The sequence below is a fragment of the Elgaria multicarinata genome, chromosome 1 (genome assembly GCF_023053635.1).
Source record: "Elgaria multicarinata webbii isolate HBS135686 ecotype San Diego chromosome 1, rElgMul1.1.pri, whole genome shotgun sequence".
In the NCBI taxonomy this organism is placed as follows: Eukaryota; Metazoa; Chordata; class Lepidosauria; order Squamata; family Anguidae; genus Elgaria; species Elgaria multicarinata.
In genome coordinates, this window is record NC_086171.1 from 1,628,080 (window position 1) to 1,643,435 (window position 15,356).

The following is a 15,356-nucleotide window of genomic DNA, read 5'->3' on the forward strand; positions in this document are numbered from 1 at the left end:
CAAATTTGCAGATGACACAAAATTGGGTGGGATAGCTAATACCCTGGAAGACAGAAACAAACTTCAAAGTGATCTTGATAGGCTGGAGTGCTGGGCTGAAAACAACAGAATGAAATTTAATAGGGATAAATGCGAAGTTCTACATTTAGGAAATAGAAACCAAATGCACAGTTACAAGATGGGGGATACTTGGCTCAGCAATACTGCAAACGAGAAGGATCTTGGAATTGTTGTACATCACAAGCTGAATATGAGCCAACAGTGCAATATGGCTGCAAGAAAGGCAAATACTATTTTGGGCTGCATTAATAGAAGTATAGCTTCCAAATCACGTGAGGTACTGGTTCCTCTCTATTCGGCCCTGGTTAGGCCTCATCTAGAGTATTGCGTCCAGTTCTGGGCTCCACAATTCAAGAAGGACGCAGACAAGCTGGAGTGGGTTCAGAGGAGGGCAACCAGGATGATCAGGGGTCTGGAAACAAAGCCCTATGAAGAGAGACTGAAAGAACTGGGCATGTTTAGCCTGGAGAAGAGAAGATTGAGGGGAGACATGATAGCACTCTTCAAATACTTGAAAGGTTGTCGCACAGAGGAGGGCCAGGATCTCTTCTCGATCCTCCCAGAGTGCAGGACATGGAATAATGGGCTCAAGTTAAAGGAAGCCAGATTCCAGCTGGACATCGGGAAAAACTTCCTGACTGTTAGAGCAGTACGACAATGGAATCAGTGACCTAGGGAGGTGGTGGGCTCTCCCACACTAGAGGCCTTCAAGAGGCAGCTGGACAACCACCTGTCAGGGATGCTTTAGGGTGGATTCCTGCATTGAGCAGGGGGTTGGACTCGATGGCCTTGTAGGCCCCTTCCAACTCTGTGATTCTATAATTCTATGATGCTCAGAAAATCCACCCTATTTGGGGGTCCGTTGATACGCTTTCAGTACAGCTAAAGAAAATAAACAGGGGTGGGTAGAGAATGACGACCTATGGAGTGCAGGATCTGGTTGCCAGCAAGCGGAAGCCCAAACCAAAAGCAGGGCAGTCTTTCCCCCGCTGTTCAGCCGCGACAGAATGTGCGCTCCCACGAGAACAGCCTTTGCGACAGCTTCCCAGGCTGACTGGCTGGCTGGGTCCAACCCATCTGCACGCGCAAGGTTGGGGGAAACTGGGTTAGACCGGCTGCCGCAGCTCGGGCGCCCTCCAGATGTGTTGGGCTGCTGGGGAAGATGGGAGCCGGAGTCCAGAGGTGCCAACCGACCTGGACCCGACCCTGGAAAGGCTGCTGCTGCTGCTGAGCTGCTCCCCACGGCCCTCGCTCCTCTTTCCCCTCCGTTGCGTCCTTTTAAAATCTCTGCCCCTGGCGCCCACCCGCCCCAAGAACGGGGATTTCTTTCCCAAGATCCGGATCCGCGGCACGGACAGCTCAAGAGCACGCAGACTTCCCAGGGATGCTGCCGACTGAGCCGGCAGGCAGGCTGCGATGCGAGTGGTGCAGCGCTCAGCTGGCTCCGTTGCTGGGGCGCCTGCTCACGCGCAGCTGGGCGAGCCCCGGCCTCCCGCCCCGCTGATGCATCGCTCCGCTCCTCGCCTGGGTTTGTTCCAGGCTGCAGGCAGGGCGGGGTCGGGCTCCCAGCCGCCTGCAAAGCAAATAACGTTTGCAGCAGCTCCATTGGTCCCGAGATCCTTCACTCAAACAGAAGGCGGGGGAAGTCTCCTCCCCCACTTGCTCCGATTGGGTAAATAATGGGATGGACTCGAGGAGGAAAAGGGGCAGCAGCTGGCTGGATCTCATGGAAGACCCGGCAAGGATCACCGGAGAACTGGAGCCAGGGTGAAGGTTGCATTTGTAAAGAAATCCTCTAAATTCACAGCGTCACCTGTGGGACTGTGTTGCGTTTGTCTACCTGGGAGTGCAAATCAGCGTTCCCCAACCTGGTGACTTCCAGATGTGTGGGTTTACAGCTTCCATCATCCCAGCCAGCAGGGCTGTGGGGAAGGGATGGGCATTTTTCTCCCCCCAAACACTCTAGGTGTAACAATTAGGGGTGTGGATCGGATAGGCGAATCCGGAGCAGAGCGACCCGATCCGCCTCCGCTAAAGGCGGAGGCGAACCGAGTCGGAGGAGCTACAGATTCAGGTGAAGTGGTTCGCCTCAATCCCGAGCTCCGGACGCAGGTAAGTAGGGGGGAGGGGGGCTTACCTGGCGCCAGTGCCACAGTCCGTGCGGCAACGGCAGTGGAGCCAGGTAAGGGGGCAGGGGGAGGGGGGCTTACCTGCCTCTGTCGCGGTCCGTCTCCAACTTCAACTGAGGCCCCGGCTTCAAGCCCCCCTCCCCCCACTTACATGGACTGCGGCGGTGGATGGCGGAGCTAGGTAAGGAGGAGGGGGATTCAGCCCCCATTTTGTCCCCCACTTCCCCACTTACCTGCCTCTGCCGTCCATCACAGAGGGGGCAAAATCTCAATCCGCCCCTCCGGATCTCGCTCCACAGAGCGGAACGGGAGAGGAGCAGATTGACCCAAAGCAGTTCGGGCCCGATCCGGAAGTTCCGGATCGGGCCACGAAGTGGTTTGGGGGGGTCCGTGCACAGCCCTAGTAACAATGGCCTTAGCTAGACCTAAGGATTATCCCAGGCAAATGGAGGGGTCGTCCCTGCCTGCTCCTGGGATCCCCTGTGTGTCATTTGGATGGACAGGGACGATGCCAGGATATAGGCCTGGTCTAGCCAAGGACTCGACCTTTTTGGGAGCTTGGGGTGGCAACGGCCGACAGAAAGCTCTGGCGTGGGCTGGTCCATGAAGTCACGAAGAGTCGGAAGCGACTGAACGAATGAACAACAAGAAGCCATGGCCAATGATTCTAAGGGGTGGAAGCGAAAGGATGGGTTACCTGTGGTCTCTACACACACACACACACACACACACACACACACACACACACACACCACCTTCTCAGTGGCTCCTCCAGCTTTCTCTTGTCTTCCAGGCTGATGCGCGTTAATAGGGTGACCCTATGGAAAGTTGTATCTAACAGTTGCATAGACAAGGGACTTTTAGCAGGTGCAAAGGCATTTTGAAAGGGGAGGGAAGGAGAGCTTGCATCCTGGCCTCTTCCGGTCGCTTTCCTGACCTTGGAGGCCAGCAGGCTCAGTTCTTTCCGCGCCATGGGGAGGGGAGGGGAGGGGAGGGGGGCAGATTTCTGACTCAGTACAAACGCATAAATCGTGTCGTTTTTAAAAATTTATTTTGCGGCAACAGTATTGTTTTTACAAATTGTACACCATCCCAGGAGGCTCCCAGATAGCAATTTGCAAATGCTAACAAAGGTTTGAAAGAAAAGAGGTGCTTGCTGTTGCTCTGATTTTTACCCTTGGCCTGACTTTTATTTACAGGTGTTTTTGATGATGCAACGTTGGATTGGAGTCTCTGATGTTCTTATGCAACGGGCAGTGGCGTAGTGGAATCCGGGCTCACAGGGATGAAGCATTGGGAGCTTTGGGTAGCAGCGACGATGGTCACACCAGCCATTCCCTGCTCCCTCTGAGCTTAGCTGCAAGCCTCATAGCGGCTGTGGCAAAAATGATTTTTCCTAGCAACAGCGCTATCGCTCTTGCCATGCATGCGAAGTATTTTGGACTGGTGTGGCCTGAATGGGCAACTAAGAGCCATTCGCTTTGCAAACGCCCTGCTCCTGATGGAGATGCAATCTGCTAGAACTGAGCATTGTTTTTTTAATAGATATGGGCCAATACATCTGCCTGGACATTTGCACTCTCCTTGGGCGCATGGCTATGGCCACTGTCATGATAAGCACCCAGACTTGGAAATTTACTGCTAACCCACTGGCAATGCGGAGATTTGCATGGTAGATGTAAAAGACCCTGAAATTGACTCCCCAGTGGTGGCATTTTAAGTTTGCCTGGGCCAGCTACACGGTGTCCTCTCCTCCTGTGCAAACCTCACTGCCATGCATGGGAACTGGGCAGGATCTACACAACTGCTTTATAATGGTCTAAATTGGTATTGACAACTATATGGGCCCAGGACACGCTCCATATACCGTTTTCAAAGCACTGTATCCTGCCTAGTGTAGATCTGGCCCCAGTCCAGAGGAGGAGGAGGAGGAGGAGGCTCCCCTCCCCTCCCCTCCCCACAACACACAACAGCACCACTTGCATAAGTCCTGTTCAATCCTCTGCTGCTATTTCAACCCTTTTCTTTCTTCCTCTGCGGAAAAGAACCCAGAGATAATAGGAGTAAATCGTCCACGAATATAATATTGCTCAGATCCTTCAGGGCTTCCTCTTAGTTTCCAGCCATGGACCTTCTTCAGTTTTGCTTGGCAATGTCGTTTCCTACATCTTCTTGCCCTCGGTGGCAGCCATTCCTTTGGCCTTTTGCGGCTCATTGGCCTCTACGATGTTGCGACGGGTCAACAGCCCCTCTGGAGAAAGGGAACCTGCCGTTGCCTCCGCTCTGGGAAGGCTGTTTGCCAGGGACCTTGCTGCTGTCCGAGACAGGCCTCCAGACCCCCTTGCTCAGACTGCCCTGTACCAAGAGACAGGAGTGAGTGAGTCAGAAGATCTGGTCACCTACCAAGGAGCCTTCACCTCTTTGCTGGCCTTCCATCCTGCTCTGGCTGTCCTCCGCTGAAGGTCGCACTCCCAGCCTGACTAGCTTCTTCCACATAGAAAGAGGCTCACAACCGCAAATTCTACTTCAGAGAATACTCCCTCCTATTTATCACTTAATGATGACTACATGTACGAGTACGTGGGTACGTCTGTTCGATATTGTGGGTACGGGAGACAAAGGAGACAGGTTGAAGGTGACATGGAAGACTTTAAGAACATAAAAAGAGCCCTGGGGCTGGATCAGACCCAGGGTCCATCTAGTCCAGCACTCTGCTCACACAGGGACCCACAAGCAGGACATAGTGCAACAGCCCCCTCCCACCCATGTTCCCCAGCAACTGGTGCACACAGGCTTACTGCCTCTGATACTGGAGGTGGGATAAAGCCATCAGGGCTAGTAGCCATGGATAGCCTTCACCTCCAGGAATCTATCCAACCCCCCCGTTTAAAGCCATCCAAATTGGTGGCCCTCACCACATCTTGTTGTAATGAATTCCATAATTTAAATCTGCGCTGTGTGAAGAAGTCCTTCCTTTGATCTGTCCTGAATCTCCCACCCATCAGCTTCATGGGATAGGACCCCGTTGGGTTCTAGTATTTTGAAACTGGGAGGAAAATGTCTCCCTATCCACATTCTCCATCCCATGGTCACCAGTAAGATGCCAGAGAAGGAAGTGGGTGAACATAACCCATTGGAGCGAATTGTGCAGTCGAGTTTCCCGTATTTGGGGAAATCGCAGGGGTCAGCACGTCCGGAGTGCAATGGATGAGCCTCACCGTGGGAGCAATTCACCATAACATTCTCCCACGCCGGCCCCGTTGAAATGGATGGGAAATTCGCACTCGTACACTCAAGTGGAAAGGAGAAGCAGTCAACTCTTTTACCACATTTCAACCACACAAGAGTGTGGGACGGTGGTTAACATATGTGAAGAGGTAGCCTCCCCGCTCCCCGCCCCGATGCCTGCGCTTCCTCACCCCAAAGCCTTGGGACGCATTTCCTTCCTCCCGCCTTCCTGGCAGTTCGGCACCAGCTCCGGTATTCGCCCCACAGCAGCCTCGGCAGCGGTCCTGGCTGGCGTGGGCGTCCTGGTGGCCCATCCCCTTTGTTCCAGAATTGGATCCAGCCTGAAAGAGAGCAGGAATCTGTTGTAAGACCGCCGTTTAAAGAGCCCTCTTTGGACTCCACCGTGCTCCATAACTTTCTGCCATTTTCTAACTTGTGTTTTAGGGAGGTGCTCGAGCGAGGAGGGGCAGCCCAACCACTGGCTTTTTTAGAGGACCCTAATTGCCCCTTGCCTAGTTGTGGGTGGTTTTGCGCAGTGCAGAATAGTCCGCAATAGCAGCTGTGCTGTAGCCAGGCCAGCATCGTGGGTGGCCACACCCAGCACGGGCCCACTCAGCCTGGGCTTTGCAGCCTGCTTGTTCCCCTGCCTCTGGTCCAGTCAATGCTGGTGGTGAGAAGGAGGAGCAGCAGCTGGACCTACTGAGGCGACCCATTGAGGGTGTCTTGCCCGAGGGGCCTCCAAAACCTGGGACCAGCACTGGCTGTAATGGCATGTGGGCAGCTCCATGAGAGGAGGAAGTAGCAGATCACAGGATTGGGTCACTCCGTCTACCCGCTTGCAGGGACAGCCCACATCTCAAAGCCTTTCTTCCAGATGCCCTGGTATGGAGATCCCTTGCTCGGCTGCCCTGGTGCTCCATGAACAGTTCCCACCTGCCCTTCTCCAACAGGTCTGTACGGCGGCTCCAACTTTCTCATGGGTGTGTAAATGCCGGGATAGTGAGGTCTCTTCGTCGCATTTATCCGTGGCAGTTCTGCTGCAGTGGTGTGGCCCAGCTGCCCTGAGTCGCCTTTAGAGGGCTGCTTTTTTCAGAAAGGAAAATAAAGAGCGATTAGATTAGAACTGGCCCAACACATCTGGAGAGGATCAGGATGAGGAAGGCTGGCGAAAGTTATATACAATACAGTTCAATACATCTCATAAATTGGATCTGGTTTTACAGGGCTGCTTTTTTCAGAAAGGAAAATAAAGAGAGATTAGATTAGAACTCATGGCCATAGCTGCCTTTTGCTTTAAGACTTTCCGGACTGGTGTGACAGTGAATGTGTAAATCACTGGTCCAACACACCTCTGGAGAGGATCAGGATGAAGAAGGCTGGCGAAAGTTATATACAATACAGTTCAATGCAATACAATACATCAGTTCAATACATGCTGGATCAGACCAAGGGTCCATCTAGTCCAGCACTCTGTTCACACGGTGGCCAACCATCTGTCGACCAGGGACCCAAAAAACAGGATGTCGGATATGACCCCTTTGGGTTCTAGTATTTTGAAAGAGGGAGAAAAATGTCTCCCTATCCACATTCTCCATCCCATGGTCACCAGTAAGATGGCCGAGAAGGCTCCCTGGCTCTCTGCGTGCCAAAAAAGCAAGTGGGAGCCATGATGAGGAAGATGAGGAGGAGGAGGAAGAGTACCTGGTGGCCATGGCTCTGAGAAGGTAATTTTAATTTTGGATTAAAATAAATGGGGCAAGGAATAAAAAGAACGTGATAATCGGAGTCTACTACCAACCACCCAATGAAGGAGAAGACGAGGACGAAACTTTTGAGAAACAAATTGCCAGTGTTTCAAGGAAGTCTGATGTAGTAGTGATGGGGGACTTCAATTACCCCGATATCTGCTGGGAGACAAATACTGCCAAAAGTGGTCCTTCCAAGAAATTCTTGACATGTGTGGGTGATAACTTTCTTCTACAGAAAGCAGAGGAAGGAACTAGAGGATCGGCAATCCTTGACTTGATATTGACCAACAGGGATGACTTAGTGGATAAAGTGGCAGTTATGGGAACTCTGGGGGAAAGTGACCACGTCATTCTTGATTATAAAGGAGACAAAAGCTGAGTGTAGCTGTACATGTACTCTGGATTTTAGGAAAGCTGATTTTAATAAACTCAGAACTATGATAAGTAAGGTCCCAAGGCAAGTGAGGGGAGACATGAGAGCACTCTTCAAAGACTTAAAAGGTTGTCACACAGAGGAGGGCCAGGATCTCTTCTCGATCCTCCCAGAGTGCAGGACACGGAATAACGGGCTCAAGTGACAGGAAGCCAGATTCCGGCTGGACGTCAGGAAAAACTTCCTGACTGTTAGGAGCAGTGTGACAATGGAACCAGTGACCTAGGGAGGTTGTGGGCTCTCCCACACTAGAGGCCTTCAAGAGGCAGCTGGACAACCCTCTGTCAGTGATGCTTTAAAGGTGGATTCCTGCCTTGAGCAGGGGGTTGGACTCGATGGCCTTGTAGGCCCCTTCCAACTCTGCGATTCTATGATTCTATGACCCTAATTAGAAAAGCAGTTCCTGCTTGTTCCCCTGCCTCTGGTCCAGTCAATGATGGTGGCGAGAAGGAGGAGGAGCAGCTGGACCTATTGAGGCGACCGATTGAGGGTGTCTTGCCCAAGGGGCCTCCAAACCCTGGGACCAGCACTGGCTGTAATGGCATGTGGGCAGCTCCATGAGAGGAGGAAGTAGCAGATCACAGGATTGGGTCACTCCGTCTACCCGCTTGCATGGACAGCCCACACCTCAAAGCCTTTCTTCCACATGCCCTGGTACGGAGATCCCTTGCTCGGCTGCCCTGGTGCTCCATGAACAGTTCCCACCTGCCCTTCTCCAACAGGTCTGTAAGGCAGCTCCAACTTTCTTATGGGTGTGTAAATGCCAGGATAGTGAGGTCTCTTCGTCACATTTATCCGTGGCGGCTCTGCTGTAGTGGTGTGGCCCAGGTGCCCTGAGTCGCCTTTAGAGGGCTGCTTTTTTTCAGAAAGGAAAATAAAGAGCAATTAGATTAGAACTGGCCCAACACATCTGGAGAGGATCAGGATGAGGAAGGCTGGCGAAAGTTATATACAATACAGTTCAATACATCTCATATATTGGATGTCCTGGTTTTACAGGGCTGCTGTTTTCAGAAAGGAAAATAAAGAGAGATTAGATTAGAACTCCTGGCCGTAGCTGCCTTCTGCTGTAAGACTTTCCGGATTGGTGTGACAGTGAATGGAAGGAGCTGTGTTCCTGTGTAAATTGCTGGTCCAACACATCTGGAAAGGATGAGGATGAGGAAGGCTGGCAAAGGTTATCTACTATACTGTTCAATACAATACAATTCAATACGTCTCAAAAATTGGGTCTCCTGGTTTTACTGACTTTTTTCTTCTTCTTAAACTGTTAGTATCTGCCTCATGAATGTAAATTAAAAAGCCAGCCAGCGGGAAAAAGAAGTGGACATTAAGGAGGGGTGGACATGGGGGGCGAGGGGAAAGGTTCGCCTGTAGGGGGTTGATCCTGAGCCTAAAATGGTATCCTGGGCATGGGACCGTATTTCCATCTCCCAAATGGTGCCAGAGTCCAGAAAGGGCAATGCGTCCACCTCTTACCTCCCGGCTTCCTGTGTGATTGGGGAAAGGCGTCCCACAGCATCCCTGGCAATGATCTCCGATGGATCTGTCCTCCCTCTCATGATGGGGGATGTCTTCTTCACTTTCGTCTTGCAGCGCGCTCTACGCAGAACAACGAAAGGGGTCTGATTGGGTCCATCCTTGCACAGCCATCAGTCCTCGGGGAGGGGAGGCTGCTCCCCCATCCCTTGTCTGCTCTGAAAACCTAGAGGGTTGATGGGTGACCTTTGTGTCTTTGAATCCCCCTTTTGTTAAAAAAACCCCTTCTGTTTCTGGATGCCTGATTTGCATTTTTAGCCAGACATGCCATTAGAACAGCTGTGGGACCAATTCAATTTCAAAGAAACTCTTGTTGGGAGGGGGCATTCCAGAGGTAGGCAGAGTCAAAAGTAAAGAGGGCAGGGCCAAAGGCAAAAGGGGCAGGGCTACAATAAATAAATAAATAAATAAATAAATAAATAAATAAATAAATGCCAGCATAGTTCAGCATAACGCTCTTGCTGCCAGTGGCTAAACCGTAGGAGGAGGGGGCATTTCAATCTTTTAGACAGGGAAACAGAATCTGCATAAAACCTGGGAAACCACCAAATGATTTGGTGGTTGAGGGAACGGATTGGGGCCCGTACATCTGGGGAACCCTGGAGGGCAGATTAGCCCATCGGGGCTGAGGTTCCCCACCCCTAGGATGACCCTATGAAAAGGAGGACAGGGCTCCTGTATCTTGGACAGTTGTGTAGAAAAGAGAATTTCAGCAGGTGTCATTTTTATATATGGAGAATCTGGTGAAATTCCCTCTTCATCACCACAGTTAAAGCTGCTGGAGCCCTGCCCTGTTTTGTTTCTGGTTGCTCTGGTATAGCTCCTGCAGCTTTATCTGTTGTGATGAAGAAGGGATTTCACCTGGTGCTGCATGCATCACAATGACACCTGCTAAAATCCCCTTTTCTGTGCAACTGTTAAAAGATACAGGAGGCTGGTCCTCCTTTTCATACAGCTACCCTACCCACCCCTGCATCAAAGTATGCGTGCATGTTAATCACAGGTGGTATGAATAAAGCGTTTCAGATACTAGCTACGTTCAGAAATCCCCTCCATCCTTTTGAAGAAGACATGAAAGGAGGCCGTGGATGTTGGGGGCGTGCATTGCTGGGAGTTGCAGCCCTTTTCCAGGCTAAACAAGCATGGGTCTGTGCCTTAAGCCCCATTTTTTAAAAAAATTCATGTCCATGAGCTGCCAGGGTTCAGGGGAGTAAAGTGGGCCTCACTGTTCCCCTACCCATGCTTGGGTCCCGCGGGGTGGTCCGGCCAGGGAGCTGTCGGTGTACAGAGCAGAGCTGAGGGTGGGGTGGGTGGACAAGTCAGCTGAGGAATGAAAATCTGGGAGCTCTCTGCCAGCCAGACGCTCTCCTTGCATCGCCTTTGAACGGCTCAGACTGTATATAGACACAGATTTTTGCCCTGCAGTCTGTGTGCAATATAAGAGATGGTTATTGGGCTCCACCTGCATTGACTGAGGGCAATCGCAGGCAGAGAGTTCTTTGGGTCATCTGCCCACCCCTTTGTTCTGCACAACGGATTAAAGGGGACTTTAAAAACACAAGAGATTACCCAGGCAAAGTGAGATATCCAGAGAGACAGATAAGCCCTCAGGAATCCAAAGTACAATGACTGGGGGTGGGGATGGAACCTGTTTGTCAGAGCGTGGGCAGTGGTGGCCACATCCCAGGGTCAGTGCTAAAGGCTCAGGAATTGAAATGTTTATAACTTATTTATTTTATTTATTATTTATTGCATTTACATCCCGCCTTTTTTCCTCCAAGAAACCCAAGGCGTCGTACATAACCCTCCTCCTCCACTCCATTTTATCCTCACAACAACAACCCTGTGAGATAGGCTGGGCTGAGAGTCTGTGACTGGCCCAAAGTCACCCAGCGGGTTTTACATGGCCGAGTGGGGACTAGAACCCAGATCTCCCGATTCCCAGTCTGACGCTTTAGCCACTACGCTACACAAGTGCTCTTGTGCAAGTTTGAATATCACACAGCTGCCCAGACACTCACCAGGTTCTTCATCAGGCCTCTGCTCAGGACGGAAAGGCTGCCGGTGCGGTAAATCATTGGTTTGTGTCTCTGGTACCGGGTCGTCCGGGGAAGCCGAAGAATTCCCAAGCCCCCCTTGCTGGGCTCACCCTGTCAGGTCAACAGGTAACGGCAGTGCTGTTAGAGGACCCTGATTATTATTATGCCTTCGATCAGATTCCTATCTTTTCCGTGGGGTGAAGACTGGACAAGTTCACTATGAGGGATCCACTTTAGGGTGGATCCCTGCACTGAGCGGGGGGTTGGACTTGATGGCCTTATAGGCCCCTTCCAACTCTACTATTCTATGATACCATGATTCCATGACTTATCAATTCACCCCACCCAGGCCCTACAAATACCTTCCAACACTGAACAATAGCTAAGCAAATAGCTGACAAGATCTGGGACCTCAGAGCTGTGGCTCAGTGGTGGAGAATCTGCTTTGCATGCAAAAGGTCCCAGGTTTGATCCCCAGGTAGGGATGGAAAAATTCCTGCCCCCCAATCCTGGAGATCCACTGCCAACCAGAGTTAACAATACTGGGCTAGATGGACCAGTGAATACGAGGCAGCTTCTTATGTTTTGTAAACCAACCAGAGAGCTTCCGCTATTGGGTGGTATAAAAATGCAATAAATAAATAAAATTTTCCAACATTCCTAAGTAAGATCAGTGAGTTCAATGGGATTTACATCCAGGTAAGTAAATATGAGATTGTAGCCTAAGGCTGTGATCCTACATGCACTTACCTGAGAGTAAGGCCCATTGAATTCAATGGGACTTTCTTCTGAGTAGACAGGTAGGGGACTGAGCTGTAAGAGCACGCGTGTTGCAGACCGAAGAGAGAGCTCTGATGTGGAAGCCCTTGCTTGGCATGCAGGAGGCCCAGGGTTCGATCCCCAGGTGGGGCCAGGAAAGAATCCTCCCTGGACCCCTGGAGAGCCGCTGCTGCCAGTCAGTGTCACCAACACTGGGGTACATGGGCCAAAGCTCAGACTCAGGATATACCCTATTTCTTCGATTCTAAGACACACTTAACCCCCCCCCCATATAAACTTCTCTAAAAATGGGGTGCGTCTTTGAATCGCAGGTGTGTCTTAGGGTGTTTTTTTTCCTGTTGGTGGTACTGAAATTAGTGTGCGTCTTACAATCGATGGCGTCTTACAATCGAAGAAATACGGTACCAGTTTCCCATAGACCTCAAGCGTTCCACACAACCCCGTCAATTATGAAATTTTGATTTCAAAATGTGGTGTCTACTAAATTTTATCATAAAATTGTGTCCATACTTCTTTGGTCACAAATTCTCACCTCTCAAAGTTACTGCAGAAGCTCATTCATCCCAAACCGTCCCCCTGTGCTAAAACTTTGGGAGATCAATCCAGGTTTTCTCACCCAGAACTGACATCAGGCCTGTTCACAAGCCGTGGGATAAGGAAGGTGTTCCATTGAGCTCCCCCCCCCCCGCCCCAGCAACAGCCCATTCTGCCCCCCTGCACCGTACCAACCTCGGCCTCCCCAGTAGCATCTCCGGATTCTGCCCCTTGTCCCAAATCAGTGAAAGCAGCAACGGCGAAGGCGGCAGCCAAGCCCCACAGCAGCCAGGACCCCATCTCTGAGGGTCCCACAAGGAGGTTCTGCCTCTAAGATCTTTGGCCCAACCTTCTCTTGCTGTATCATGCCCCCATCCTGGGAGGAGTCCACACCGGTCGTTAAACATTAGCAAATGTTCCGGACCAGCTCTGGGACAAAAGGAGCGAGGGGATTTTTCCATTAGATGCAAAGATGTGACTCCAGTGAGGGGGAAGGGTGGAAAAACTTGGCCAGAGGAGCAAGAGGTGACCGGGCCAGGTGGGATAGGAGCAGCTGGTCAGGATTAGGGTGACCCTATGGAAAGGAGAACAGGGCTCCTGTATCTTTGACAGTTGCATAGAAAAGGCAATGTCAGCAGGTGTCGTTTGTATATATGCAGCACCTGGTGAAATCCCCTCTTCATCACAACCATTAAAGCTGCAGGAACCCTGATCTCTTTTGTATCTGGTTAAGAGGGCAGGGCTGCTGCAGCTTTAACGGTTGCAATGAAGAGGGGATTTCACCAGGTTCTGCATATATACAAACGATAGCTGCTGAAATTCCCTTTTCTGTGCAACTGTTAAAGATACAGGAGCCCGGTCCTCCTTCCCATGGGGTCACCTTAGTCAGGATGGGATTTGGAGAAAAGCAAACCAGGTTCTTACTCCACTGGGCCTTGGCAGGGAACTCCCATGTATTGCGTGGTAAAGAAAGGATCACAGGGGAGAGACAGTATTTGCGAAAGAGCAGCCTTCCCCAAGCCACTGCTCTCCAGATGTGTTGGACTGCAACTCCCATCATCCTGAAACAGAATAAGCAGCAGTAGTCAAGCCAAATGATGCATGTGAACACAAACGTTTGAATCCCATGGGGTGGGGGGAACCCACAAGGATTTTGAACATGCGGCTACACTCGCCTTGAAATGTCACCCCTCTTCCAAGGTGGCTTTCTTTGTGGAGATGAGGATTCACACATGCACGAACCACAGCAGGGGCTTCCCTGGTTTTTGCTTCCCAGTTTTTCTCCTCCTGATTATACAAGGCAGTGGTGCAGCTAGATAATTTCAGGCTCTGAGCTGAATTTGTTTATTTCTTTTATTTATTACATTTATTACATTTACATACCACTCCAAAGCCATAGTTCTCTGGGCAGTTTGCAAAGATTAAAGCAGTAAACATTAAAAACAAATACACAAAATGAGGAGCGGGTTGGACTCAATGGCCTTGTAGGCCCCTTCCAACTCTGCTATTCTATGATTCTATGAAGTCCATCGAGTCCAACCCCCTGCTCAGTGCAGGAATCCACCCTAAAGCATCCCTGACAGAGGGCTGTCCAGCTGCCTCTTGAAGGCCTCTAGTGTGGGAGAGCCCACAACCTCCCTAGGTAACTGATTTCATTGTCGTACTACTCTAACAGTCAGGAAGTTTTTCCTGATGTCCAGCTGGAATCTGGCTTCCTTTAACTTGAGCCCATTATTCCGTGTCCTGCACTCTGGGAGGATCGAGAAGAGATCCTGGCCCTCCTCTGTGTGACAACCTTTTAAGTCTTTGAAGAGTGCTATCGTGTCTCCCCTCAACCTTCTCTTCTCCAGGCTAAACATGCCCAGTTCTTTCAGTCTCTCTTCATAGGGCTTTGTTTCCAGATCCCTGATCATCCCGGTTGCCCTCCTCTGAACACGCTCCAGCTTGTCTGCGTCCTCCTTGAATTGTGGAGCCCAGAACTGGACACTATACTCTAGGACCTTAGATGTTGAGTGTAGTGTATGGGTAGGTTCATGTCGGGAGAGGCGTTCCGTCAGGTATTGTGGTCCCAAGCCGTGTAAGGCTTTATAGGTTAAAACCAGCACCTTGGCAGAGGAATTTTAAAACAGCCCTGGACTAGGGATGGCCGTGGTGGAGAATTCCAGCCCTTGTGGGGCTCACCAGATTTCCCAAGAACCCCTGGCTCAGGTGGCATTAGCCAGTCAAGCTGCGGGCATCCCTCCCCGGGAAACAGCAACGTTCTCAGATTTATTTTAAAAAATCTCCAATTATGCTAATTTTGGCTGTAATGTCTTAATTTGTGCAAACTGCAGCTGTGATATGATTAATTTTGCACGATCACATGACAAAGCAGCTCTCCTGTCCGTGAGCAGTACTGACTCCATCTTGTAGCACAGGAATGGGACTGAGAGCAATCACGCAAAGCTAAGGTCAAGTAATCCATTTTCTCCTAGACCTCCTGCAGAGACACAAGTCTGCCCCACCCCCAGCATAATTAGTGTGCAAGACAGCTGTGCATAGAAACCCAGCCACTAGATCCATCATCAACATCTGCTCTATAGCTCCAAGACTGTGAAACCTAGACCCCTGAAACTTGGTATGCATAATAAGGGGTCTGTACCTCAGGGTTATCGTTTTTAAAATGCATTAATTGGTTTTATAGCTTCATCCCACGTACCTGTTTCCCTCGAATTATCTCCTACAGTGCTAAGCTGTCGGCATTGCTGCTGTTGATGCTACCGGGCGGCAGCGATCCTTTGCATACCAGGAAGTGGGTTTAAGGGGGGAAATGTAAAAAAAAAAATCATAAAAAATCAACGGATGACCCAATCTGATTCAAATTTGG

General features: G+C 50.7%; 1 protein-coding gene across 5 annotated transcripts; it reads right to left on the bottom strand.

Annotated features, from left to right (window-relative positions):
• Positions 1–3,223: 3,223 nt before the first annotated feature.
• On the bottom strand, positions 3,224–12,838 carry LOC134395831 (uncharacterized). Of its 5 annotated transcripts, none has more exons than XM_063122011.1 (7): positions 12,686–12,838; positions 11,159–11,287; positions 9,078–9,200; positions 8,304–8,450; positions 6,351–6,500; positions 5,609–5,758; positions 3,224–4,544 (listed from the first exon to the last, which is right to left on the bottom strand). In XM_063122011.1, the coding sequence occupies exons 1-7, from the start codon at positions 12,788–12,790 to the stop codon at positions 4,401–4,403; spliced, it is 948 nt and encodes a 315-aa protein (XP_062978081.1). In that variant the 5' UTR covers positions 12,791–12,838; the 3' UTR covers positions 3,224–4,400. The 5 variants fall into 5 exon arrangements, with proteins under 5 accessions (XP_062978081.1, XP_062978071.1, XP_062978063.1 ...); XM_063122001.1 differs by having other exon boundaries at positions 6,351–6,497; positions 8,304–8,453; positions 12,686–12,836; XM_063121993.1 differs by having other exon boundaries at positions 8,304–8,453; positions 12,686–12,836.
• Between the last annotated feature and the right edge of the window lie 2,518 nt (positions 12,839–15,356).